The sequence below is a fragment of the Pyricularia grisea genome, chromosome VII (assembly GCF_004355905.1).
Source record: "Pyricularia grisea strain NI907 chromosome VII, whole genome shotgun sequence".
Classification (NCBI taxonomy): domain Eukaryota; kingdom Fungi; phylum Ascomycota; class Sordariomycetes; order Magnaporthales; family Pyriculariaceae; genus Pyricularia; species Pyricularia grisea.
In genome coordinates, this window is record NC_044975.1 from 3,631,587 (window position 1) to 3,657,806 (window position 26,220).

Sequence of the window (26,220 nt, forward strand, 5' to 3'; positions counted from 1 at the left end):
AGTCTTGACAGCACACAATCAACGAGCCCGTTATCAAGGTTGTCTCAAATAAAAATTCTCGGGCTTCCTTCTCGGGCAAACAATCAAATTGTTGCTTTGTTCCCGTCCACAAAGTCTTTGTCACAAAGCCAATATTCGGATTCACCATACAAAGGGCCGGGTTGATCATGAGTCATTGTTCTTCCATAAGGCACATTGTTCGCATCTATAGGCTCTATTTTCATGCATTACTGGTAAGATTCTGTACCAAAAGTAAATACGCAAGGAACTGAAAAACCCGATACAATCACCACTATACTCGTTCTTAACGACATACACCGACAATCCCAAAGGTTCACTGCAGCACAGCAAAGAATATGAAAAGAACAATGTCTCAGTCTTCTACTGCACAGTGGCTGGTGAAACAGACTTCTCGTCTGGCAAGAAAATCGAAGCGAATCCTCGGCATCATCTGTACATCATGCAACGCAGACGACAAGTCCTCTCAGACCAACATCGTCAACAAACCTCGTCGGTATAGGTCAACCGCCAAACCTGCTGAATATCCAATGCTTGACAGGAAGCAGGAGCCAGCACTGAGCTTTACAGCCACGGAATTTTATCCTCGCAACGAGCGCGTTAGGCGCCGCGACCGTCCCGTTGTTCTCTCGATGGCGACTTGCTCCACTTCCTTGCCCAAATGAGCCGCCCATGTGTCATCGAGGAATAGCGGTCGCCAAGACTTGTGAGCTATGCTAAAGTAACAATGGCTCCTCAGTGTTAAGCTGAACCGCTTGGCTGACGGTTTGGTGGACAATACAAGGACTCTGGCGGTAAAGTACAGGCATTGACTTCGAGGACACGATACATTGCAAGATTTTAAGTACTTTGGATGCTAAGGTTTTCCTAAAACAAAGACCAAAAAAAAAACCCCCCAGGAATTACAATGTACATCATTTCACTCACAAGGCTCGTCTCCCTTTAAAGACTATCGGCAGAACAACGCACGGGAAAAAAAGTATCCTATTGACAGCAAGATATCTTTGCTGTAAACTTTCCCATTTCCATGAGATTCCTATATACCTTTCCGCCCCATCTAACCCCAGGAAAGACCCAAACCAAAGGCACCGCCTCGTTTCCCATACAGAAAAGGCATACAAGTACAAAAAGAGCACCAACGCCACGTCGAGGTCTTCATATATCATCCACTGCTCAGCAGTCTTGGGGGGTATCCTTCTCGAAAAAAAAGACTAAGCGCCTTGAACGTCGACCATGCTCGTCGCGTTTTTTTTTTCGCACGATTACTTGGGAGACGAGTCTGAGCTCCTGGGAACCCAGGCGCACGCGCCGTAACATTGTAAGACGCAGCCGAAACCCTCGTCTTCGCATTTGTCGGCGTTTGGGCGGGAGGAAGAGGAGGCCGTGGGCGCTGCGATGGCCTGGGCAGCGAAGAGGGCCAGCATGAGCTGGCAAACGGTGGCGAATGAGGTCTGCATCTTGGCGGTTTGTGGTGTGAAAAAAAAAAAGAAGTTGTGAGATCTTTTTGGTAGAGAAGAAATATGGAAACAAAAGCCTGCTTTGTAGAGAGAAGAATAAGATGATGGATGATTTGAACTGAATTGTGGGAAATGCGAGATGTCTAGATGGATATTTATACTAATCTTGCTTGAGGGTTTTGCAGATGTGCTCAAGTCCAAATAAGTTCTTGTTACAGTCTATTTCCGACTTCTGGGGTGGCGTAGACATGACAAAGACGTTATAGGGGTATATTACTGCTAACTTGGTAAACAGTTCGGCAGTCCGAAACAGTTTTGCAATAAGGGGGAGAAAGAAGTAGTGGTGGGTCCTGGCTGCGCAGCACTTTTCAAAATCACCGTTTCAATCAATGTGAATTTTTGGAACGAGACACCATTTGATGACCAGATCTGGTAAGTAGTGGAGTGATTGGATACAACCTTGGGGCGCATAAAAACTATCTTGGCAGATCTGGCCGCTTCAGCCAGCATTGATCTTTGTTGCTGTTCTTGGAGGAGGCCCCAGGCCGGTGTCCAAAAATAGCGAAACAGACGTGGTGACAGAACATGACGTCCAATTACCAAATGTGTACAATCAATTCCAGGGGTTCGCTTGGCTGGTACCTGGGATCTAAGGTGGAGAATTTAATATCTGAGAGAGCTGATTATGCGTAATTACAAGTTTACACTCTCTACTCGTGCCAAAATCTCCAATATCATTCATGTGTATCAATTCAGAAGTCAGCGAGACCTAGCTACTCCAGTAGGCAGACAGAGTACCGGGATTAGAATTGGCAGCAATAATATATGACATTATGGCTAACGGAGCGCATCTACCGCTAGGATGTAATCCAAGACCAACTAACTCATCATGGAGAAAAATATGAAATGATGGTGTAGTCAATCTGCTTTAGGTCGGTACCTTGAGCGCATCAACACCCAAAATTCGACTGAATGTTGCACTTGCAGCGTGTCTGGCAAATTATCCTCTTGGCGATCATTTAACGATTGGATTGCTGTAAGCAACCATACCCTGCACAATGTCATGTCTTCGCCAGTGATCGACACCTTGGGGCATCCAGACCCAGATCCGGGGCGAAACTAGGGCGAAGCCAACTCGGCGGCTACGACCGAAGCTTGCCTGAGCTTCCCCGGGGCGGCTCCAACCGTACCCTCGGACAGCACAAGTGACTTCGTATCCTGAGCTCTGCTAACGTTAGTATGCGCTGCTGTTTCATCCTTTGGTTCAATCTTGTCTTCACAATCTTTTCTAGATGATCTTGTCATACATCATCTGGCGCCTGAGGCTGTAAAAAGGTGCATGTGACCTTGACCTTTGAAATTCCTAGCGCAGACGCCTTTGGCGCCACGTCGGAGATTTCATCCATTGGCAAACAAGCTAAAACCTGCAAATTACCACCACATTAGTCTCAAAAGTGATGAGAAAATAATAGCAAAATCTAGGTGGCTTGAAGAAAAAAAAAGATCCCCGGTAAACAAGCTTCAGGAAATCAGACAATGACGACATTCGGGACTACAGATGAGGGGCGCGTATGCGATGGCTTGAAAAGGGAACCCATCACTCGTCGACTTCCATAGCCTTTACAACAGGTTGCCCAACTGTTTAGATTCTCCTTGGCCGCGCGGCACGTATCGGAAAACATGGCATCTCTTGTTCGGAAACTCCTCCTCTTAGCCTGCGTCACCAAACTGGCAGCCGGCGTCGCTCTGCCAGACTACGACGACAGCTACGACACCAGCTGCCCGTCCGACGACGACGGCGACGATGACATCTCCTTCATAACCCTCGAGGAGCACTGGCTAGCGCCCCCGTTCCGAGATCTCTACATTGAAAACATCGCCACGGAGCTGCAAGGGATCCGGAGCCGCATCCCGCGCCTGATCGAGGTCGGCCCGGAGCGCATCGCGGCCATGGACCAGGGCAACGTGGCCATCCAGGTGGTGTCGCACGTCGCCACGTCGCAAAAGGCGATGCGGCTGGCCGACGACGTCCGCGCCGCCAACGACGCCCTGCACGCCCGCGTCGTCGACCCGGCCAACGACGGCCGCTTCCGCGGCTTCTGCGCCCTGCCCATGGCGTTCCCCGCCGAGGCGGCCGCCGAGCTGCGCCGCTGCGTCACCGAGCTCGGGTTCGTCGGCGCGCTGGTCGACGCGCACTTTGTCGGCGACCGCGGCGCCCCCAATGGCTCCACCACGCGCACCGGATCCGAGAACAGCACCGAGGCGCCCAACGGCGGTGACGGGTACTACTTTTACGACTCTCCGAAATACGACGTCCTGTGGGCTGCCTTGACGGAGCTCAAGGTCCCCATCTACCTGCACCCTTGCTACCCGCCGCAGGACGAGATGCTGAAGACGGGCGGTCTGTACGCGTCCTCCCTGCCCGGCACCAACGAGTCGTCCGTTCTTTCCGACTCGGACGCCGTCCGCCTGGGCACGTCGACCTGGGGCTGGCACTCCAACGCAGGCCTGAGCTTCCTCAAGCTCTACGCCGCGGGGGTGTTCGACCGCCACCCGGAGCTGCAGGTGGTGCTCGGTCACATGGGCGAGTTGGTGCCCTACTATCTTGGTCGGGTCGCCTCGCGCATAGAGAGGGCCGGGGAGGCGATGACGGGCAGGAACGTGACGGACGTCTATGCCAACAACGTGTACGTGACCTTTGGCGGCTACTTTAGCCTCGCGGCTATGTACACGTTGTTGGAGGTGACGAATGCAACCCGGGTGATGCACAGTGTAGACTATCCCTTTGGGAACAACACCCAGGGCAAGGAGTTTATGGAAAGCCTGAGGGATAGTGGCTTGGTGAATGAGGAGGAGTACAGGGATATTGCCTATCGGAATGCCAAAAGGCTGTTGAAGATCTAGCCGAGGTTGATAGGGTTGATTACGAAAATAGGTGAAAGGAAACCGAGGCTTAACCCTCGCACATACAGGGAGTAAACAAAAAATTGATATCCTCGTGGGCCTGACTGTGACGGACGAGACATGGGAAGGATTTCGATGCCAGCAGCAAACGTGGCAATGGCCAAGGCAATCCTAGAGAGTCGCGTTTGGGCGGATTTTTGTTTTAGAGAATCAAAATATAAAGTGTGAAGCAATCAAGAAACAGATGGACCTAGTCAAATGAAATTGGGGGAGGCCGAATGATGTTGTGAAATAAACCAAGAAGCGCATGTATTCAAACAACTATTAGACTAGTACAAGTTGCCTGGTTAGATGAGGAGCAAGCTGTAGTAATATTGAAGTTGAATTTGCTAGTCTAATATACATAATAAATATCTAATCATTCAATGTCGCCGGAGATGTCCTCCATTGGACTACTCAACTCAGTATATACTTGGGATTTTTATGTGGAGGCATTCTTCATCAGAGACAAAACAAAATGAAACAGACTGACTGGTGTTGCAAGTATGGAACGCGTCCTTTTATGTTTCAAGCGTTGATGTTCCAAAGTCGCCGGGTCCCGGGCACTTCTTTGGCGGATCTCACCTGATTGCAGAGGGCAAATCCCGGCTTCGGGCATGTCCGTTCGCCGTCTGGGCAAGAATATGAATGCACTTGGAGCCCTGCATGGGTCTAAGTAATTATCATTTCTTCCATTTCCCATCTACTTGCATTGACAGACAACGCTCTCCTTGGAAGCTGGAGAAGAACAGAGCCACTGTCTCAAGAAGGGGCAGTGCTATCAGTGTTGTACTCTATGGAATTATTTGGCTGTCCGTGGAATCTTTTATCGAGACGGCTTGATAAATCGTTCCGTATGATGCATGAGCGTGGAATATCCGTCACTTTCAGGGGCCTGAGCGTTGCAACGACTCTTCCCAAATGGATCCAACCGGGTGCCGCGGACGGGAGAACTGGGTGGCTGGTGAGCGCTTCCCCGCATTGTGACCGGGGGCCGATTCGACGGCCGATAATTCGGCAAGTTGGTGCCGATGTATATATACCCCGATGAATCCGGATCCGCTAGCATAAGACTGTGGATTTTTCCAACATAGGGAAATTTTGAGCCAGTGTGAAATTTGCTTTCATTCATAAATGGAGGAATCAAAATGGCGAAAAGCACGATACCCTGCCATGAGAAAAAGAAACAGCAACGAATTGATTATTAAGACCACCACCCAAAGTCTCTGTCCTATCCCGACCATGTAAGCAATATAGGTAATCAGAAACAGGTTTCACTGCATATTGCAATATTGCAACAGTAATCAGTTGCCCACTGGCTCCCCGCACTAGGTCATTCTGGTGTCGATCGAATCTTACCTACAACCATCACCACCTCTCGGGCCACAATCGACGCGTTCACACCGCCCATCTTGTAAGTTGTAACAATGATATCAGTCAGCAGAGCGCAGTCAACGGTGCCTGACCGGTCGTTACGGTACAAGCAGCAGACGATAGCAGGAGACGATGATGGAAATCCCAGAGCAGAGAAGAAAAAATATCGTACCTTTTTTCCATCGACACCCCCTGTCGCCAAGTTTGGGGTGGGCGGGTATGAGAATAAATTAGTCGGCGACACGAGAGGTGCAGGAGACGATGCAACGCTAGATTACCAAGGCGATCCATCACATTGCGCAACAATGTACTCCTCTGCCACTATACGCTTCAGGCTTGGAGAATCATTGGCTTGTTGGCTCCTGGAAGAAGAAGAAAGGAACCTCCATACTGCTGTAAAAATTTTAATCCCACCGTGACTTTCCGTATGGGGAAACGTCCGCTTACTTGGTGAGAGGCTTCGCTAATATAAATTAGCTTGATCTAGACACCACCAGATTAAGCGATAGGCCGCCGAGTTCCCTTGGCATCTCACCAATCTCCACTAGCCAAGCTCACCCGGGGCACTCGGCTGCCTATCCAAACGTCATGTTTCCATATTGCCTCCCTCAATATTTAAGTATCGCCAGTGGCTTCGTTCTGGGTTCTTTTCTATCCGCACCCATCCAGGGGCCCCACGATCAAACAATTCTCGGCTCAATCGACACCAGCACCACAATGGCGTCCTCCCTATGCAGCCCTTCCTCCTTCACCTCCCTCTCCCTTGTAGGCGCCGAGATCCTAAACGTCGCCGCAACGCCCGTCTCGGAGATCAGGACCGTCATCTACGCCACGATAAGAAAGCCGGCCATCCAGATCCAGCTCGACTACTGCAACGTCACCGTCAGCTACACCCACAATGGCTACGACGACCTCATCAACGTCGAGACCTGGCTGCCCGCACCGGACGCATGGAACGAACGCATCTGGGCCACGGGCGGAGGCGGCTTCCGCGCGGGCCGTGACGTGCAGGGCAACTACAACACCACCATGTCCATCGCCCTGAACGACGGGTACGCCACGACGTCGACGGACTCGGGCACCGAGAGGGGAGCCGCGCCCTCCCTCGGCGACTGGGGCCTCCTGACGCCGGGGAACCTGGACGTGGTGCGGTTCAGCAACTTTGCCGGACGGTCGCTCGAGGAGCAGGCGCTGCTGGGGAGGCAGGTCGTCGGAGCCTACTACGGGCGCGCGCACAAGTTCTCGTACTTTGGCGGCTGCTCGCAGGGAGGGAGGCAGGCGCTGGCGCTGGCGCAAAAGTACCCGGACCTGTACGACGGGATCCTGGCCAGCGCGCCGGCGCTGTCCATCAACGCCATCGTCCCGCAGATCCACTGGCCGTACCAGTACATGATCGAGTCGGGCAACGTGTCGCGGGACTGCGAGGTGCAGGCCATCACCGAGGCGGCGGTCGAGGCGTGCGACGGGTTCGACGGCGTCGAGGATGGCATCGTGGCAGAGTACGAGCGGTGTGCGGCAGAGTTTGACCCGTTTTCCGTCGTGGGAAAGCCGGTCGACTGCATCGACGGCGCGAGGACCGTGACGGAGGCCTCGGCCGCCGTCGTGAACGCCACCTGGGACGGGGTGCGGTCGGCGCAGGGAAGGCGGCTCTGGGCTCCCGTCACTCCCGGCACGGACTTGGTTGGCAACGGGACCAGGCCGATATCGCCCGGTGCTGACATTGTGTCGAGCGACTGTTCCAGTGGGACCTGCGTCGCCGTGCCGTACCCGCTCGGGCCGGGCCTTTTGAAGAATTTCCTCGCGTTGGATCCGGGTTTGGACGTTTCAAATGTGAGCAAGGCCGAGTTTGACAGGCTGGTCAAGTTTGGAATGTTGGACTTGACGCAGTGGCAGGCCAACTACCCGGACCTGACCGACTTCCAACGTGCTGGCGGCAAGATCATCACCCCGCACGGCACTGTAAGATCAATCTATCCTCTTATATTTTGTGTTCGCACTAAGGAAATAAATACTGACATAAATCTTCACCACGCAGGCCGACAGTCTCATCCCCATCGGCGGCATGGTAGACTACTACAAGAAGGTGGGAGCCATCTCGCCCGACGTACACGACTTTTACCGCTTCTTCGAGGTTCCAGGTCTGTCCCACTGCTACGGGGGCAAGGCAGGCGTTCCCGTGGAGCTTATGAAACAGCTCCGGTCTTGGGTCGAGGACGGGACTACGCCTGAAAACTCGACGTACGAAGCTCTGACCAAGGACGGTCATGTCGAGGACAGACTGCTCTGCCCGTATCCTCAGAAGGCAACATTTGACAAGGAATGTGGGGATTCAGCCAAGGCTGCCTGCTGGACCTGTGTTGATGGGCTTTCTTGATGTTATTATGGGGGTGCAGGACGATAAGGTGAGGATTATGATGTCGCTTTTTTTTACCGTAATTGCCTGGGAAAGGAGTTAGCGGCTGTTACGAAACCTAGATATTGATAGATATTTACTGAGTTATCCGATAATCTATTGCCCTTACGTGGGCCTTCGACCAATAATTGTATCACATGTACCATGAGCCTGCACGTTCAAAAAGTCACAACCATCTGAACTGTCATCAATCATCGTCACAAATAAGACCGAGAGACGGGAAGTCTGCCACATTGGATGACCGGGCCACAGAACAAAAGAAAACTGCACTATTTAGGTGCGCAAATTGTCCGAGCGGAAGCGTAGACTTGGGATGAATGCAAAAGACGAGCGGGTGGAATATTTTGCGGGAAGACTCACGTGGCTAGACCCTGTATAGCAAATCCCAAATAAAAGCAGCAGCACATATCAGGAAGGAGAATCATCATCGGGTATACTGAAGTACAAAGATGTTTTTGATATTTTAGCCATCAAACCCTGTCAGCGTACACTGTTACCTACTATACATATACAATGAGACCTCTGGAGACGCTACATTTCTGCTGCTAGTACATGCAGGCATCGGAAACATGCAACATGACGGTGACGCGTGCGTCAGGTACGCATGGACTTTTGATCTTCCCAATGACATTTTTGTTCTTTACTTCCACCCCGCGTCATGTTGATCTTACGCACCGACAAAAATCCCCCTTTTTTCTTTTCTTTTCTTTTCTCTGTCCCTTTTTCTCCTCGAAAAATCCCCTAATTCTAATGCCGCACATCCTCTCTGCACCGTAACCACATGGCAGCCCTGTCCAGAGAGGTTGGTCAGCATCTACAACTATCCACACAGATTTACTTAATACGCAGGGCAGAATAGGTCACGATGCTACAGGCTTCCGTCGCCGATACTCCCCATACATGTGCGACGTGCGGGAAGCAGTACCAACGCACCAGCCATCTTCGACGCCATGAACTCACACGTCAGTTGTTTTCCCCCCAACAGCCCAGCAGGGTCTAGAACTCATAGTCTCGACCAAACAATTAGTTGACTAACCATCTCTAAACGGGTAAACAGATGCTGGGGATGCAGGATTCCGCTGTCCCTTTTGCGACAAGGTGTTTGCTAGACGGTATGTATGCCTAGTGGTGATACCCACAATGAACAAACTTCTGGTAAACCTTGCTAACCAAAACATCTCACCTCTTCTCCCGCCAAAAAAAACAGAGATGTCTGCCGCAAACATTCTCTCCACTGCCCTCTCAAGGGCGCCAATGCCGATCCTCCCCTGGCGAAACGCGGCCAGAAGCCTAGGGCATGTGACGCCTGCTTCCGGAGCCGTCTAGCCTGCGACAATGACCTGCCCTGCTCCAGATGCCTGGGGCGGAGCCTGCAATGCAGCTACGCGCGGCTGGTTGCCCCGCCGGTGCAAGATGGGAACGCCATCACCGGGCAGGCGACCATTCAACGCTCTGCCGTCGCGGCAGTACAAGTCACCCCGCGCCGGAGGGCAGCTTTCCAGATCAAGAGCAGCAGCCCCGTCGTGACCATCGAGAACACCCAGGCAGCAGAGAACCAGAAACACCCACGGTACCAGCAGCTGCCGACGCCGACCACTCTCGCCAGCCCCAGCCCCACCACCACGCAGCGTGCAGACACACCCAGGGAGCCCGACGGCGACGAGAAGATGGCGGCGGCGTCGTTCCTCCTCAGCTTGACCAACCCGCAGTCGGAATCCATGGTCAAGGCGCTGATCAACGAGCCGGGCCGCGATGAGGCCCCCGACGACACGTCCATGACGGGCGGTGAAGTGGGCTGCACCGACAGCAACGACAGCAGCAGCCACCTCATCCCTCCCGACGTCGACCTTACCGACGCCGTAGCCGATGCTGCCCTGGTCACCGGCGCAGGGTTCTTCCCCTGGAGCATGGGCCCGCAGCCGATGGACCTGGAAGGAGGGTGCGAGTACGACTACAGCACGCCCGAGGCAGAGTCGCCACCGACCGGGCGGGGAGCCTGCTACATGGCGCAGCAGACGGCATGCGCAGTGGTGCTGGCGGCGCTCGAGGAGACGCACGCGCGGCTCGTCGGCGCCGGGGGTGGGGAGGAGTTTGCATACGAAGGCGGCGGCACCTACACGCCTGAACTCGCGGCCGAGGTCCTGACCCCAGGGAACGTGCGGGCGTTTGTGGCGAGGTACTTTCGCAACGCGCACCTCGACTTCCCGCTGCTGCACCGCGCGTCGTTCGCCATCGAAACGGCCGCGCCCGAGCTGCTGCTGGCGGTCCTGCTGTGCGGGTCGCTGTACATGCCCCCTACGGACAGTGCGCTGTCGGCGCGGAGCCTATTTCTTCTCGCCGAGGAGTTGGCGTTCAGGAGGTTGGCGGTCGGGCTGGCGGCGGCCGCGGAGCAAGCGGGTGGTGGTGGTGGTGTGGATGGGGTCGGGTGTACGCCGAGGCTCTACGAGACGCTGCAGGCGGCGCTGATCATGCACGGTCTGCAGAGCACAATGAGGAGCTCGACGGCGAGGAGGCGTAATAGGACGGTCCGGCTGCCTGCTCTCGTGTCTGCAGTTCGAGTGCTCAGGTTGGCCAAAACAAAACATGCAGTGCCGGATTTGATGATGATGTCGCCCGAGGCGCGTTGGGCCGAGTTTGTCCAAGCCGAAACTCGCATCCGGTGAGTCCAGCCTGGTTTTTATGTTGAGGACGAGAACCCGTGGGCTTTTGCTGATCAAGTTTGTATATTAACCGCTAACCCTTAACTCCCCCCCCAAAAAAGCATAGCAACCTGGACACTCTTGTCCGACTGCCAACAGAGCGGCGTGTTTCACTGCCCACAGCTCATGACGACCCTCGAGATGACGGGGGATTTGCCGTCCCTGCCTGAGCTGTGGAACACGGGAAGCCCTTCGGAACTGGACCAGGCCATTTCCACCTTTGGCAAGGACGGCCTGGTCAGAGGCGCATCGATGCGCGTGGCTGTGGAAACCTTGATGGCAGAAAGATGGGACGGACCCGAAGCATTCCCCGTCAAGCCGTTAACTCTACCAGACCTACAAGTGCTTGTATTTGGTAAGCTTGCATAAACACAACCACCCCCAAACCCTCATTTTTCTTGGCCAAAGAAACTCTCATTGCAGATTTGCCACTGACGCCCACCAAAACAAAAACCACACAGCCATCCATAGCACCTTGCGTAACGCCCGCTTCGCCTCGATCCTCCCCGCCGCAGCGCCCGTCGTTGCCCGCGCCATCGACCGCTGGCAGGAGCTGTGGGAACTGGCGGCGCGCGGGCTAACGGCCGAAGAGCTCAGCCGGCGCGGTCTGGTGCGGCACTCTGGGGAGCTGTGCTGGCTGGCCCGGATGATGCTCGACGTGTCCATGTCGGAGGACGCCGAAAGGTCTTCGGCGTATCTTCAGGACGTCGCGCACGACTCTCTCGAGGAGCTGCATGCTTTTCTGAGGAGTTATTGCTTGTTGGGTGACTGATGGGGGGTGACTATTGAAGAAGGAAAAGAAAAAGAAAAAAAGAAACCGAGCATTCTGGGATTATAAAACATTGTTAACCATTTTACTTGCATTTCTACATAATAGAGGTTTTTTTTCGTCTTGTTTGTGTTATTAAGGTCAGGCCGTAGCTGGAGTATTCCTTTATATCCCCACTTTGTTTGGTTCGTTCAAGGCTTCTCCCTGTTGTGGCGCTTTTGACGTCAAAGAGGCTCATTTTTACTATTTCGAAGGTATGTTTTGCTACTACCCAGTAGGCTGTATACCGTCAGAACTTGAAAATGGGCAACCAAAAAAATTAGTATGCTGCTAGTCTTGAAGGCCAGTCAATCTATGGGTTGCTCCGCTCAAAACAACACCCATCACTACATTCAAATAATGGCTAAATCCTTGTGCGCAATTCTAATAATAATATTAAGCATTCCCGTATCCTGATTTCAAATATCAGATGGCTTTATTTGGAAATCATGTAAAGCTAACAATAGAATCTATATTTTCTGGCAAGGTATGCCTTGCCTGTCAAGTCTACCAAGTCGCACTAAACCAGCCAATGAGACATAGCAACCATTCAGTCCATGTCAGTCATTTGTCTATTTTACGCATCCTTTCCAATGACAAAGCTATTTTATCCATTTGCCAAGATGGCTGATGCCTGGGCATCCCAACTCAAGTCATGACAACTTATGAGGGAATGATCCCCGCGCATCATTCACACGGATGAAGATACTAGCGGCTTGCGAGTCCAAATGATCTTGCATTGAGAAAACCTGAATCTCACCAGCTTATCCCCTATATTACTCGTGGCCCGTCGTGGCTACATAACCCTGACAGACCGCCAGCGTAGGCATTCCAATTATTCTTTCGATTCCACATCTTGAACAATAATTGACCCTTGGTGTCTGGTACCAAAAACACTCTTTTGAGAAAATCTCTTTTAAACAAACTCACCATACTTGAAGTACACTATCGTTTTCCAATCACTCTTTCAACGCACTCTCGCTATAAGACTATCTAATTTTAGCACAACTAGCTTTTTGTCAATTCTGTAAGAAAACTCAAACTGGTCTAACTACAACTACACGGATCCGTCCTTTGCAATCTGATTTAACAGCCAAGAAAGTCATTAACAAGTTTCCTTTTGACAAGTCTCTAGAAATAATCACCATGCAGCTCTCCACAGCTCTCCTCGCCGCCGCCGCACTCGCTCTTTTCCCCGAATTCACCGTCGCAGCCGGTGGTGAATGCATCGTCAAGCTCCACGACCCTAACGGCAAAGTCGTGAGCTGGTTCATAGCCCTGGCAGGTAAGCGCGAGATTAAGAAAGAGGCTACCTTCTCGTGGAGCTGTTCGACAAATAGTGAGACTTGCGAGGCTGAAATACCACTATGCATTGTGCCCAAAAACTTCAAACCCGTGGGCGAGCACTACAAGGGTGAAACCCCCAAGGTGGCTACCTGAAGATTTGCCACTGGCAAGGCGGCTACTCCGAAAGTGACTGTATGATGGATCTTTTAGTTAGTTTGCAATGTTGAATTCACAAAACTTTGCCGGTTTAATGATCTCTTTATGCGAGAAGCCAGAGCATACTCGCGAGAAAAGGATGCCAGGTGGACAAAGGTGTTTGGCTAGTTAAGAATGTTTTCTTTAGTCAAAGCTTTCCGCGAATCTCTCAGAGACTAAAGGCCGCATTGTGTGAGTGGTAGTGAGTCAGGATCCTCTCTTTCTTTCATTGTAAAATCAAAGGCTCGAAAGGCCTGGTTGACTTCCTTTAGCTGGACGCCAGGCAATAGGAGGCCCTCTCTTGCTTGGAGGGACCGTGTCAGTTGAATCCCCGAGGCTCCAAATATGCATACCCAAGACACACCCCATACGCGTTGAGAAAGCACAATTGTGTTCAGGTGGTAGTCTGGACGTGCTTGGTTATAATTATATGTAACATTATTTAGGATACCTATGAAACCGTATTTATTATCCAGCTCCCATCCTATAGAGGAGTGTACGGCTTAATAGGTCCCACCCGGGCCGGCGCGGTGGCCTTGAAATTAGTTGAATAATTGACGATCCTCCTGGGGATCTCTGTTGTGGGAATTTTTCCAGGTTCCTGACCGTTCCCTGCAGCCTGCTGCGTCTCATGGGCCTTCGAGGCCGTCGTCATAATAGAATACGACGTGTACGGTCTGTCAAAGTCGTCAATCTTTTCTTGAATCCCCTCCTCCAACCTTCGCTCAACTGCTGCTTTCTGTTCCCTAATCAAGACGACAAAAAGTTTACTGGTCAGCCAGGTTTTCACAATGAATCACTACGCAACAAAACTTGTGGAAAAAAAAACTTACTCCTCCCGCTTCATGTACAGATTCACAACGTAAGCGACAACAATCAACGCCAAAGCACAGCCGAGGCAGAACGCATAACCCTTGGGGTACCTGGGGCCCTCGACGGTCGAAAAGGTCAACAGAGGCGTGCCGGCGACGGTCAGCTGCGAGATGATGGTGACCATGATGATGGTAAACGACCGCTCCGAAGGCGAATCGCGAAGCAACGAGTTGACCCATCCACCCAAGACTCCAGAGATTGAGCTGGACCAAAACATGGTCGAAAACGCATACCACAGAGCCCCCTCGGGTACGTCCCAAATGGTCAGGATGACGAGCCCGGTCGCGTTGAAAAGCGACGCGGCAATGATGGTCCACATGGGGCCCAAGAACATGTCCGAGGCGAAACTGGCCATCAGCGTGTAGGCGATACCCAGCGCCGGCGCGATCGAGCCAAGTTGGTTGATCTCGGTGGCGTTGTAACGGTTCAAGCTCTTGATCCAGAGGAGATAGCCACCGGTGCTCTTGTGGATACCGGCGTTCCAAAAGAGCAGGTTCACCAGAACGACGGTCCAGAAACGTACATTCTTCGGGTTGAGGATCTTGGGGAGAATGGCGAGGTTGAATTTGCCGGCGACGACGTGGCCGTCCCGTTCGAGACGCTTCTTGCCCGTTTCGATATCTTCGTCGGCCAGGATCCATCGGTTCGGCTTGGCGACTGTGCCGGGCAGCAGGAAGAAGCCCATGATGGCTACGGGGAAAGTGATGATGCCAGAAATAATGTATATCCAGCGCCAGGCCGCAATGCCGGCGAAGCCCTGAAGATTCTGTGTCACGCCTGCTGCGATCAAGCCGGCCGACATGTTGCCCACGTTGACTCCTATCGCCGACAGACCACCTCGACGGGCAAGTTCACTTCCGCGGTACCATGACCCTGAAGAATCTGGTTAAAAATAATGGTTTTCCGGAAGAAGATCTACCAGGGTGGTTCAAGGGAACGAGTGGCAAACTCACCAAGAACATAACTCATGGCAGGGTAAAAAGCACCCTCGAAAAAGCCGATACAAAAACGATACGCAGCCAACTCGGCATAACTATCAGACCGGCACTGGCACATGGTGAACAAGGCACGAAATACATCCATCATCGGGATCGACCACTGCATCGGAAGGCTGGTGAAGAAGTAGATGAACGGAATCATGCCCAGCACGGCGCCGAGGGTGTAAATGGTCTGCAGCTGGACGAGCTCGTTACCGAAAAACCGCTGATCCTCCTTCATGCCGGCGACGTAGGCGTTGCTGAGGTTGACGCCATCGATGGCCTTGACTGCGTAGGCCAGAAACACGTACGGGATCAGGATGATGTCGAGCTTGGCGATGAACCTCCGCTCCCTGGGCGTGTCGTCCTCCGAGTACCAACGCAGCTTCGACGCTGGCTTCTGGGCCGCGGCGTCGCTTTTTTCGGACCTGTCCGACTGCTTGGTGTGAATGGAGGACATGCTGCCTCGACGGGATGACATCTTGTGCTGTGGAGGTGCAGCAGATGAGAGGTTGTCGACAGCAAACGAGCAGTCGGGAGATAGGACCCGGAGGATGTGTTCAGATATAGTCAGGAAGAGCTCACCGGGAAGCTACATAACCACAGTAAACAAAACCCCATGTGCAGATGTGCAACAGGGATAGCGACATGCTTCAGGGGTGCATACACTTGAGATGCCCGTTAGGGAGTGCATTGTGGGAGTGAAAGCAAACTTCCGTGGGAGGCATTGTGTTGGCTGTAGCAGGCTGTTGTCAGTTTGGTAAATATTGGTCCCTGATCCATGTTGGAATCTTCTGGTGTCTGGAGATCTCGTGTTGTGGGGAAAACCAATTGGATCTTAGGAGCATGGAAAACAACTACAACCATGAAAGACTTAACGGGAGAAATGGACATGGCCATTTCCTTGTCTGCACAAGCGGGCTTCAGGTTACACCCGACGATCGCTAAATTAAGGAACAGTGCAAACCAAAATTCAATTGATTGGGGGCCGCTCAAACTCAAGAGCATTTTGGTTTCTAGTTCTAGAAAGAATCCATGGAATTGTCTCACCCACTGGCCAACCCTATGGTCCCCCCATGTTTAGGGGTAAGGTTTCCCCTTAATTGAGTACCGAGTTAGGCAGTAAGGGAACATAAAGGGAGCGTCGAAATCGGGGGTTTGTGTAGGGCTGAGGTTCGGCAATTGGTGATCATCGGCCGGCTCTCCAGAGTACCAGGTCATGCTGGCCTCGAAAGCAGCTAATAAAAAAAGGTACCCAACTGCCATGATTGGAGACTTTTTGAAACATCATTCACCCTGGATGTATCCAACAGCCAAACATTGGCAGCCCACACTGCCGACCTGAGCACAGTCCAAGCCTGTTGGTGTTCGATCAAGGGATCCACACTCACCCGCCACAAACAACTAGAAAGAAATTGCACCGTACTCTACCTACTCTCATTAATTTTTCATTCATTTACTTACAGTTTCCCCTCCATTCTCTCATGGGACGGTAGTGTTGCTTGCTGCAGCTGCCATCCCATTTAGCCCCGAGGCAGTAAGAGCACTCGTCCATTTTATCTACTGCTTTTGGCATTTGTGACATTTTTCCAAGATAGCTTGATACGATTGACGTATGATTACGTACATACCTTTGCTTAGTAAATATTTTATGCATATATGTGGCTTGGGTGTGCGCAAGAGGCTGGTACATAATACATAACTTTGTGGGGTTTTGACATTGGACGAACCAAAATATCTCAGCAAGAATAGCACTTGGCTTGCATCAGCATTGGCCGCTACCAAAACCGATTTGTTTGAGAGAGATCAAAAAGCCCCATCCCGCTATCCTTGCGCTTGTCTGACATCGCATGACCTATGACTGGAAATATTCTCGTTACCAGTACGTAAAATTACAAGCATAAAATCGGTCAAATTTCCCGACCATGTTTCTAGACATGGGTACTAGAGGATCTGTTGAACATCAACAAACAGTGATCACGCATGATGGGCTTCAGGTTTCCTTATGTTTCTTAACATATGTTTATGGTCAGGCAAGTATTGACAGAGAGTATCCGAAACATCAATTGTTCAATTCGGCGAGGTAGTGCCCTGTCTACATGGAATTTAGGAGACTGCGAGTGAAAGAAATTGCAAATCTTCAAGGGAATTTCCCCGGATTAGCATGACGGCAATTCTTTGCTAAAGTAAACTTGACAAAACCCACGACCACGTGGAAATTGCCACAGAAAAATGAGCCTCCCGTGCATTTCGTTTGGGTTGGTTCGGGACAATTATGCTACCATGCTTCGGCAACCACTCTCTTAACATGTATGCTAAGCACGTCCAAAAGTCATTCGTCTGAATTGAGCATTGATGGGGCTAGGCCGCGTACTTCCTTGTGCCTTTTTTCCATTTTCTTATACAAAATATGTGAATAATAATTTGAATCATTCACCTCCTACAAAGGCCGTCGCAGCTCCTAGTAGTAATACATACAATCGTGTGCATCTCAAGACTCCTTGAGTAAAAAAGCGACTATGCAATTCAACAAGGTCTATATGCGGAAGCCTTCACAACTCTTGGCGTCACAAGCATCCATTTAGTCTCAGTGCACATCCCTGAAGCCCAGAGCCCCACGAATTGAGTCGTGGCTAGATTCGTGGCTTTGTTTTGGCCCTAATATCGCCAAATTCTCTTCCATAACTTTCCTGTTTGACAGTTTTACCTTGTTCAACTCCCCAAATTCCGTAGGCCTTGAGGACAGAATGGCAACCCACCTGCGTTTCAACTAATTTGTTCTTTCCGCGTAATGTCGACGGAAAACACCTCTGTGGGCCTCAGGTTTCGCGTATAGGTATATAATAAAGCGAAATTAACCTTCACCCCCAATCTGCTGGAATTGTCCTGACCCAGACTTTTCTCTTTAACCCACACCAGTTGTATGCTAAGGATTTCGGCTTTGTCGTGCCATTGAAAATGGTAACTTGCCAAGGCCAGATAACTGAAAGCAAGAGCGATGTCCGCATCCTCGTTTCCCAAAACTTCCTGTATTTTTTCCACCACTAATTCCACGTACTGCACCGTCTTCAAAGATTGACCTTGTATATCGTATATCTTAAATAAACGAACCTGGGTGAGAAGTGTATTGCGATACAATACACCAAAAACTTTCTCTGAAGTCCACCAAGCTCAGCAAAAGTTGCTCTGTTTCCGCATATTGGCCTCGACGAAAAAACATTGACGCTAGTTCGGCTACGTGGCTCAATATACGGGATCTTTTGTCTTCTTAGGATACTTGTTTATTTTAGATGATCGTATTTAAAGAGTTTCCGCCTCCTTACATTGGTCGAGGTTTAGGAATGCCATTGCCATGCTCGCCTGGGCCGACAATGTGTATTTTAAATTATCACCTGTGTTAGCAAAGGATAGGGTGCCCGTAGCTCCAATCGACGGGCTTTTAAACCAACGAAGCAACTTTATTGATTGCTCCCAATTCTGTTGATTGAAGTAGTAAAGGTTACAAAGTAGGGTTGTACAACGAAGATAGGCCCTTTTCTAGGGACCTACCCCCCTGTCTATTATCGATAAATAATGCATACGCAAATGCATATAATTATGAAGACAGCCTGGTTCTTTTTTCATCTTTGGCACATATTGAAACAATATTTGTTCCGCTTTTACAAATGCCTTGGTTAACATATATCGTAGCCAAATCGGCGGTAAAAGTAAACGCATCACGATGGGTTGGCCTTAGGACTGGTCGCCTTTTTTCCATTACTTTAACGATTACAACTTTCATTTCAGTGTGTCGAGATTAATCCGCCCATATCTTTGCGAGATCGAACATCATGTTTGAAAACGATTGTATCAGTTTACTCGTTCATTTTCTCTTGAGCCTCTGCTCCGTAATGACAGATCTCTGACCCTGCCTAACCTTACCAGAGCTCAAAGGTTAGACTGGGCGATTATGGCCCTGGCGTGTAAAGCGTAGGATTTATTATCAAAAGGAAAAAAGGTAGTGCGGAGTTCGAACTGCTGTCTGTAGTTATTCGTTTCTACCTTTTAATATACAAACAGAAAACTATTTGCAACATGTCCCGACACAAGGAAACTGGTTGCGTGGATTCATGGGTCAAGTAAAGCACCCGGATGGCAGGTTTCTCAGCTTGTAGTGGCCATTGAGGCGCTTGAACTAGTGGTCGGTATCGATGAGCTTGTCAACGAGCCGACGACAGAAGATCCACCTCCCCTCGGGACCTGGTCGTAGCCGGCGCTAAAGGTAACCGAATCGTATCCGCAAAACAAAGACTCGGACTGAAAGGGCTGGTTGCTTATCACACACTGGCCCCTGTTGTTGTTAAGCACCAGTTGGGATCGGCTTATGAAGAGAAAGTAAAAAACGCAAGCGGGGTTGCGGTCGCACTGCGCCTGGCACTGCGCAAGCCCCGGGGCGTAATCGTTGTTGGGTCCGAGGTCGCTGGTCACGACTTGATAGTCGAGAAGCGCCTGCGGCCTGTCATAAGCGCAGGCCGGTCTCTGGGGGTTTAGATGGCGGCGGATATAGGTGTTGGAGGGAGTGGCCGTGGGGGTTGGGCATGAGCAGCTTGGAATGGCGATCGATGTTGGGGAGGTGCTGCTGCTGGTGGTGGTCGAGATCATAGAGCTTGAAGATGACGAGCTAGCCACGGAAGTGGTGGTGGTACTGCGGGATGTAGCAGATTTTGAGGTCGGCAAAATCGAACCATCACACTGTCCAAACGCAAGCTGGCACCCTGTCCCACAATATTCCTTGCTGGAACCACACCAGTTGTTTTTGCTACAGCAATTACCCCATTGGGAACCTTGACACGTAAACCCAGATGCTTTGCCGCAGGTTGCATCTTTGGATACTTGGTTGACTGTAGCACCCAGAATTGGGGTAGCTAGATTCAATAAAATACTGACGATGCCAAAGGCGCTTCGCATTGTGAATTCGAATCAGCAACAAAGGCGGGCGTGCTGATAAGGGTACAGGATTAACGACTGTGGGGGAAAGAAAAAAAGAGGCTAGGATGAAGTGAGTTTCGCGGCAATTGCGGAGAGAGGACAAAAGAAAAAGCTTCATCCACTGATATTTATTTATCTAAACACATAGTCCCCAAATACCTCATTCAGCGTCGATCAGACAGGCAAGAAGGGTCGGACCGTTGTTGTTAGTGTCCGAGAAATCAAAAATCTACAATCTTCGGGAAGCTGAAAAGAGCGTCTGGGCCAGGTAAACAAGTACATTCCCAATGTGTTGAAGGGCGATTCTAATTGGCCGGGGTATTTCCAGCCCTAAAGCTAGAGTTATGCTAGTAATCTGTAGTCGGAGCGGCTGACCGACGGTTCCAGCCTTGTCTGGACTTTCAATGCCCGAAGGAGCACACTTGGACCCCCATATCGATGTAAAAAATACTGTTTTACCAGGGCTGATAACCATTCGTTCGTTGGGCGAATGGGAAGTGTGTGTCAAGTCGGGTTTCCACGTCCTGGTCACGTATTACTTTATAATTTGCTCAGTTCCCGCTAAATTTATGTAGAAACTGCAATTAAATTGACTAGCACATACTATTATACCCACTGGAGTGGCTGTACGTGGAAGGGGTGAAGATGAAAGCCTTTGGTGCACCTATATGTGGAGGAGGAAGAGTCCGGCCATTAAAATTCAGTACGTGAATGACGGTTCACATACAAGCGCTACTCCACTTGGATACCTTGGTAAGGTAGGGACCAGAGGATTGAGTTTTAGAATTTAGGCTCTAGTATTGCGACCTAGACTCTCATTCCCCCTCACGCCGTCTTACGAGGCATAGGGCTGGACTGGCTCGCCTGGTTGTTAAGGCTGGTTTACATGAGCCATAGAAAGGTTGTACGGACCGGACCTGTAAATTTCAACATCCAGTGCAGCCATTATACCCCTCCGTTTCCCCCGACCATCTATTTTCAAAGATTCCTATCCGAGCAGCAGCTCAGCTTCAAGGTGCGTCAGGTTTTGTTCCACACACAGCAAACAAACAAGACCTTTCTCCTGGAACCCCGCATGCAAGGCCAGACCGCGAATGAGGCCTGGTGGAACAAGTTTTCGGCCGAGAATGACGGCATCATAACCCGCATCGCCACAGTAGTCGACGAACTTTGGGACTTTCGATCTGATATCTTCTCCTCTGGGAGCGTCGACTCCAGTTAGAATAACACATGCTATGACGACCAGAACAAAATCTGCACGCCGAGTCGCTCAAAGAGCACTTGCCACTGCGAGTCCTTGGGTATAAGCTGCTCCACATATTTCCTGTCCCATAACGACCTCGGCCCGACATGTATTATAATTAATAGGGTCCAGATTTTTATCATCGATTAGGATATGGTTGGATACTGTTTTTGGGGCTGTATCCGTACCAAAGTTGCCATTTATGATTTATGGGGTGATGCCCGTTGAGCGAATGCTGGATAAAAAGGATAATGGCAGTTTATCGATAGATAAAGAACACCAATATAGCCAAAAGATTGAGTAGAAGCTTGGGGATACGATGTTCCCAAAGGTTACAAACGTATATAATAAGCTGGACAAGTTGCGAGAAAACGAGTGGAAGAAGGGATGACCTTGGTTTGAGTGACATTAGCTTACCGTTTCCTGTATTGCTCACGGGGATCTGTACCAGTATGCGTAGTCGGTTTTAGACCTCGCGTGTCCGTTAAGCAGCATAGTTGACCAGACCATTATTGTAGATGACTAGCTTTTGGATTCTGTGGCCTTTTATACACAAGTTTTCCATACAGATCATATCATACATCCATAATTCACTCGCCGCTACTTCATTTATCCATTTCCTAAGCAGCCGTGCTCAACGCTCCCATAACGACAGTCGAGCACGGCGCGTCAAACTCGGATGGCTTGACGTACGAAACACCAGGGGCGTTGTCCCTCCCCAGCACCGCCAACGTCTTCTTGTCGGCGTCAAAGACGGGCCACCCCAACGCCCTGGTCAAGCCCTGTTTTGGGTCGGCGCTGAAGCTGCTCCACATGCGCTGCATCATCCTGGTCAGCCTCTTCTGGTCCGTCGACGCAGGAAGCCCGCTCGTATCCTCGGACGCGCCAAACACCATGTGCAGGTCCACACCGTGGTACGCTCCACTCGTCGGAAACAGGCGCGTGTTGTCCCAGTCGGCGAGGAACCTGTACGCAAACGCCGGCACGCCGCTGGCGGCCCTGGCCCGCGACTGGTATGACACGGGGCAGGTGAACGACTCGAGCAGGAAGCTGGCCACTTGGGCCGGGGTGGGGATGACACCGTTGCGATACACGGGCAGACGGTAATAGCCGTCCTCGTTGTGGTTGTGGCCCATGAGCACGGGGATGGGCGCGTACGCCCCCGCCGCCGTCAGGGAGACGTAGTCCCTGAACACGATCTTGTCGTCCGGGATGGGGTAGAAGGGCGGCACGGACCGGAGGACGCTGGAGCTGGCGGACGGGCGGACAGCGCCGGCCGCGGCGTTGATGGCGGTCCAGTTGGCGCGGCGCATGCAGGCGAGCTGGTCGGCGTCGGCGCCGCATCCCACCGCCTCTACGACCGTGTTCCAGTTCCGCTCTGGGATCCCCACGGCGTTGACGGGGAAGCTGAAGGCGTTGCCCGAGGTGGCGATGATGGCGTGGGCGATGGGGTCCTCGTCGTACGCGTAGGTCCAGTAGTCGACGGCGACGCCGCCCGACGACTGGCCCGAGATGGTGATGCGGGATGCATCGCCGCCGAAAGCGGCCGCGTTGTCGCGCACCCACTCCACGGCGGCGCGCTGGTCGCGGATCCCCAGGTTCTGCGCATCGAGCCCGGGCGCGCCGGGGAAGCCAAAGATGTTGAGACGGTAGGTTACGGTGACGACGACGAGGTCTTCGGCCTCGGCTAGATACTTGCCGGTGTACATGGGGCTGTTGGTGTTGCCGATGGCGAAGCGGCCGCCGTGAAAGAAGACGAGGATTGGCTTCTTGGCGGCGGCGGGCTTGGCTGACGGGCGGGACCAGACATTGAGGGTGAGGCAGTCCTCGCTTTGAGGGGTGCCCGAAGCGCCGGCGAAGTAGCTGACGATGCGTGGGGCTTGCGGTGTCAGGTCCGGAAATGTTGGCGGGCCGGACGGAACGGAGGGGCAGTCGAATCCATAATTGGCCGCTTCGTAGGTGGAGGGCGGACCGACGAGTTTCTCAGGAGCCGCGAAGCGAAGCTGACCAACGGGTGGCTTTGCATAAGGGATGCCAAGATATTCGACAACACACGACGTGTTTGGTGCGACATGTCCAATGACTCTCCCGTTGGTGGTCTCTGTGACGAGTCGATCCTTCACATCAGGAGGGCAGGTCTTGACGCAGGGCGAAGATGCAGCCAGCGCAGCCAAAGCAAGCAGCTGAAGACTCGCGGTGAGGATTGACGGGGCCATGATTTCGGTTCCGTCTCACCTTGCTCCCTTCTTACTGGTTCTCTGGGAGGGTGGCGGCTCGGCAAGATGACTGACCCCGAACCAAAACCAGGGGAAAGAAAAAAAAAAAAAAAAAAAAAAAAAGAGCGAGGTATGGATGGGATGGACGACAAAGACCGACCCTGCCGCGTTTCTGCGGGAGTTGCCTATTTCTATTGTATATACCCGCAAGCAACAATTGGGCGATAACCAAGGGCGGGGTGGACCCATTCCAGGTCGCCATTTCTTTACCATAACCAGGCGAAATTGCATTTTCTGCAAGGGCGGACATTGCGGAAAGCTGGGTCAGCTTGGGAGGTGCAAAGTGGTGACACTGGACAGGGGGGTTTTCATTTTATACTACCAACAAATGCGGGCGAGGCCGGGGTTTGACATGGGTTGTGGAGTCTGTAAGCTGTTAGGCAAGGAGGATTTTTTTGGCATTTCTTGGCGACACGGCCGGGAATTGGCGCAGCCGGACAAGCCGGGCCGAAGAAGGAAGTACAGCGCTGTAAGACGCCAAGTAGAAATTTAAATCCCTTCCTCCCTTCCAGACCAACCCGAATTAGGCATCTGATAATGTCAACCCTGACAACCACAGTCCAAAAATGCACGCACCAACTTGGGGGGCAAGGGGGTTTCCTGAGAGGGGAAGGGGTCTTGGCTTGATCAATATAAGCAATGGCAGACCCAGGGCTGTGGGTATCGCTGTGGACTGTCTGTCTTACCCCATAGAGATCTAGCGTTCTAGTACACGAGAAATCCAAATCCCGACAGCTCCTACTGTCTGTGGGTTGCAGCCCTGCAGCAGCAGCACCCGACCCGCGTCCATTATGGGCCCCTACGGGATGGGTTTCCCAGCAGATGGGGACGACAACAATGGATGGAAGCTCTACATACTGTCCTTGATCACAATAATATCAGCCGGTATTTTTGTTGTCTTGCGACTATGGACACGCATTTGGTCGTCGCAGACCGGTTGGGATGATGCTGCTGTGGTGGGATCCTGGGTGAGTTAATTTGGACTATGTCTAATTGTTTTATTTTATCCAATCCACAAGTTTGCATCACAGTATTGGAAAAAGCCGCTTACCCATCTCCATCATGTCTCCTAGATCATGTCCTTACTCGTCTCCATCTTTATGCAATTGGCCATCGAAAACGGTTATGGAAAGCACAAAGCCGACCTACCGACGGCGCACCTCCGCGCCGCCCTGAAGCTCTTCTTCTTTGCCCAGACGCCCTACAAGATCAGCGTCTGCTTCAACAAGGTGGCTGCCATCCTCCTGTACCTGCGCATATTTGTGTCCTCGCGCTTCCGGCTGGCCGCCTTCTCCGTCATGGCCGTCATCGTGGCCTGGAGCATAGGTGGCGTGGCGGCCACGATTTGGCAGTGCGTCCCCATCGCCGGAGCCTGGAACAAGTCGGTCAATGCGCGGTGCATCGACTCGGACAAGTTTTGGGTCGCCTACGCCGTCATGAACATTCTCACCGACGTCATGGTCTTGGCCCTCCCCATTCCGTCCATCCTTGGGCTTCAGCATCTAAGCCGCCGTGATAAGCTGATGCTTTGTTGCGTGTTCTTGCTGGGTGGATTGTAAGTTGCATCTAAAGCGTTTCATGTTTACCTATTCAACTGCACTTGTTTTATGCACAATCACACACTGACACACCGAGCGTCTTTTACCATCCACAGCGTCACAGTAACCTCCATCATGCGGACCACTTCGGTGCAAAACTCACTCAAGAACAAAGAAGACATCACCTTCAACTTCATCGACCGCGGCATGTGGACGCTCCTCGAGATCAACCTGGGTATCATCAGTGCTTGTCTCCTCGTCATGAAGCAGCCCCTGGCGCGTATCTGGCCGAACATCTTTCGGTCGCGTGGTCGAAGTGCCCCGGTGGAGATGTTGCCGAGTAGCGAGAATCTGACTCTGGCGAGGGTTGAGGGAGTAGAAGTAACCCCATCCAGCTCACATCAGCGTGGCTGGCGAGATCATCCACGATGATAACGATATGCATGAATTGAAGTCTTGTTCCAGATATTCCCCGTTCCTGACTAATCGTAGAGGACTGAGCATTTAGCCATGCGCCTTATACCTTGAGGTAGACGCCTCTCAGAGACATTCTCCACTGCCAATCGATGAAGAAGCGACCAAGGTAGTCGTGGTATAACCGTGTGACAAATAACTACCAAGGTTGTGCGAGAATGAGGCGTGTGTGTAATGTAAATTCCATAGCTTTGGGAAAGCTACAGTCATCTCTGGCATGACACAGATGAGTTTGCATCATGTATCCCTTTCCTAAGGCAGTGTGGATTTTTATAGTAGCTAAACCAGTAACCCTACCTGGTACCTACTTAGGTGATGGCATCGCATCGGCATTCTCTCACCGCTGCTCGATGCAGCAGATCACAAGCCGAGGTAAGTATTTTACATGCCTCCTTGAGTGTATTCTGGAAGACTCACATCGGTTGCAGGACAACAGGCTATTAGCCTCTTGCAGGCAGAAGACAAGCAAGCCGGCAATTGACCCACGTCCCGGCGGCCGCTAGTTCCAAGGAACCGGATCCGATCCTTGCTTGTTAGTCCGAGTATCGAAGGCAATTCGCAGATTTGATCCCACCCAAACGGGATGGCAGAGTCTCGGGCGTTACTTGCAAGCCCGGGTCCTGGATCCAGCCCCTACTACCTTTTTTTTTTCCAAACGAGCTACTTTTATCTTCAGA

General features: G+C 51.7%; 10 protein-coding genes across 10 annotated transcripts; 6 read left to right on the forward strand and 4 right to left on the reverse strand.

The window, feature by feature from the left end:
* Positions 1–1,280: 1,280 nt before the first annotated feature.
* On the reverse strand, positions 1,281–1,475 carry PgNI_11050 (uncharacterized protein; the record flags this gene model as incomplete). The annotated part of the gene is made up of 1 exon (XM_031131024.1): positions 1,281–1,475. One exon carries the CDS (start codon positions 1,473–1,475, stop codon positions 1,281–1,283), a length of 195 nt encoding a protein of 64 aa, XP_030979653.1.
* A 1,680-nt stretch (positions 1,476–3,155) lies between these two features.
* On the forward strand, positions 3,156–4,379 carry PgNI_11051 (uncharacterized protein; the record flags this gene model as incomplete). The annotated part of the gene is made up of 1 exon (XM_031131025.1): positions 3,156–4,379. One exon carries the CDS (start codon positions 3,156–3,158, stop codon positions 4,377–4,379), a length of 1,224 nt encoding a protein of 407 aa, XP_030979654.1.
* Positions 4,380–6,344: 1,965 nt separating this feature from the next.
* PgNI_11052 (uncharacterized protein) lies at positions 6,345–8,391 on the forward strand. The gene is made up of 2 exons (XM_031131026.1): positions 6,345–7,751; positions 7,828–8,391. Exons 1-2 carry the CDS (start codon positions 6,381–6,383, stop codon positions 8,164–8,166), a joined length of 1,710 nt encoding a protein of 569 aa, XP_030979651.1. The 5' UTR covers positions 6,345–6,380; the 3' UTR covers positions 8,167–8,391.
* A 679-nt stretch (positions 8,392–9,070) lies between these two features.
* PgNI_11053 (uncharacterized protein) lies at positions 9,071–11,676 on the forward strand (the record flags this gene model as incomplete). The annotated part of the gene is made up of 5 exons (XM_031131027.1): positions 9,071–9,167; positions 9,263–9,317; positions 9,413–10,864; positions 10,967–11,259; positions 11,366–11,676. 5 exons carry the CDS (start codon positions 9,071–9,073, stop codon positions 11,674–11,676), a joined length of 2,208 nt encoding a protein of 735 aa, XP_030979652.1.
* Positions 11,677–12,858: 1,182 nt separating this feature from the next.
* On the forward strand, positions 12,859–13,152 carry PgNI_11054 (uncharacterized protein; the record flags this gene model as incomplete). The annotated part of the gene is made up of 1 exon (XM_031131028.1): positions 12,859–13,152. One exon carries the CDS (start codon positions 12,859–12,861, stop codon positions 13,150–13,152), a length of 294 nt encoding a protein of 97 aa, XP_030979656.1.
* A 526-nt stretch (positions 13,153–13,678) lies between these two features.
* On the reverse strand, positions 13,679–15,738 carry PgNI_11055 (uncharacterized protein; the record flags this gene model as incomplete). Its single annotated transcript, XM_031131029.1, has 4 exons — positions 13,679–13,940; positions 14,028–14,940; positions 15,021–15,636; positions 15,712–15,738. The coding sequence occupies 4 exons, from the start codon at positions 15,736–15,738 to the stop codon at positions 13,679–13,681; spliced, it is 1,818 nt and encodes a 605-aa protein (XP_030979657.1).
* A 3,449-nt stretch (positions 15,739–19,187) lies between these two features.
* Positions 19,188–19,685, reverse strand: PgNI_11056 (uncharacterized protein; the record flags this gene model as incomplete). The annotated part of the gene is made up of 1 exon (XM_031131030.1): positions 19,188–19,685. One exon carries the CDS (start codon positions 19,683–19,685, stop codon positions 19,188–19,190), a length of 498 nt encoding a protein of 165 aa, XP_030979655.1.
* Positions 19,686–20,898: 1,213 nt separating this feature from the next.
* PgNI_11057 (uncharacterized protein) lies at positions 20,899–21,646 on the forward strand (the record flags this gene model as incomplete). Its single annotated transcript, XM_031131031.1, has 3 exons — positions 20,899–21,229; positions 21,259–21,305; positions 21,560–21,646. 3 exons carry the CDS (start codon positions 20,899–20,901, stop codon positions 21,644–21,646), a joined length of 465 nt encoding a protein of 154 aa, XP_030979855.1.
* A 229-nt stretch (positions 21,647–21,875) lies between these two features.
* On the reverse strand, positions 21,876–23,471 carry PgNI_11058 (uncharacterized protein; the record flags this gene model as incomplete). The annotated part of the gene is made up of 1 exon (XM_031131032.1): positions 21,876–23,471. One exon carries the CDS (start codon positions 23,469–23,471, stop codon positions 21,876–21,878), a length of 1,596 nt encoding a protein of 531 aa, XP_030979649.1.
* Positions 23,472–24,229: 758 nt separating this feature from the next.
* Positions 24,230–25,501, forward strand: PgNI_11059 (uncharacterized protein; the record flags this gene model as incomplete). Its single annotated transcript, XM_031131033.1, has 3 exons — positions 24,230–24,499; positions 24,605–25,086; positions 25,186–25,501. The coding sequence occupies exons 1-3, from the start codon at positions 24,323–24,325 to the stop codon at positions 25,499–25,501; spliced, it is 975 nt and encodes a 324-aa protein (XP_030979650.1). The 5' UTR covers positions 24,230–24,322.
* Positions 25,502–26,220: the final 719 nt, after the last annotated feature.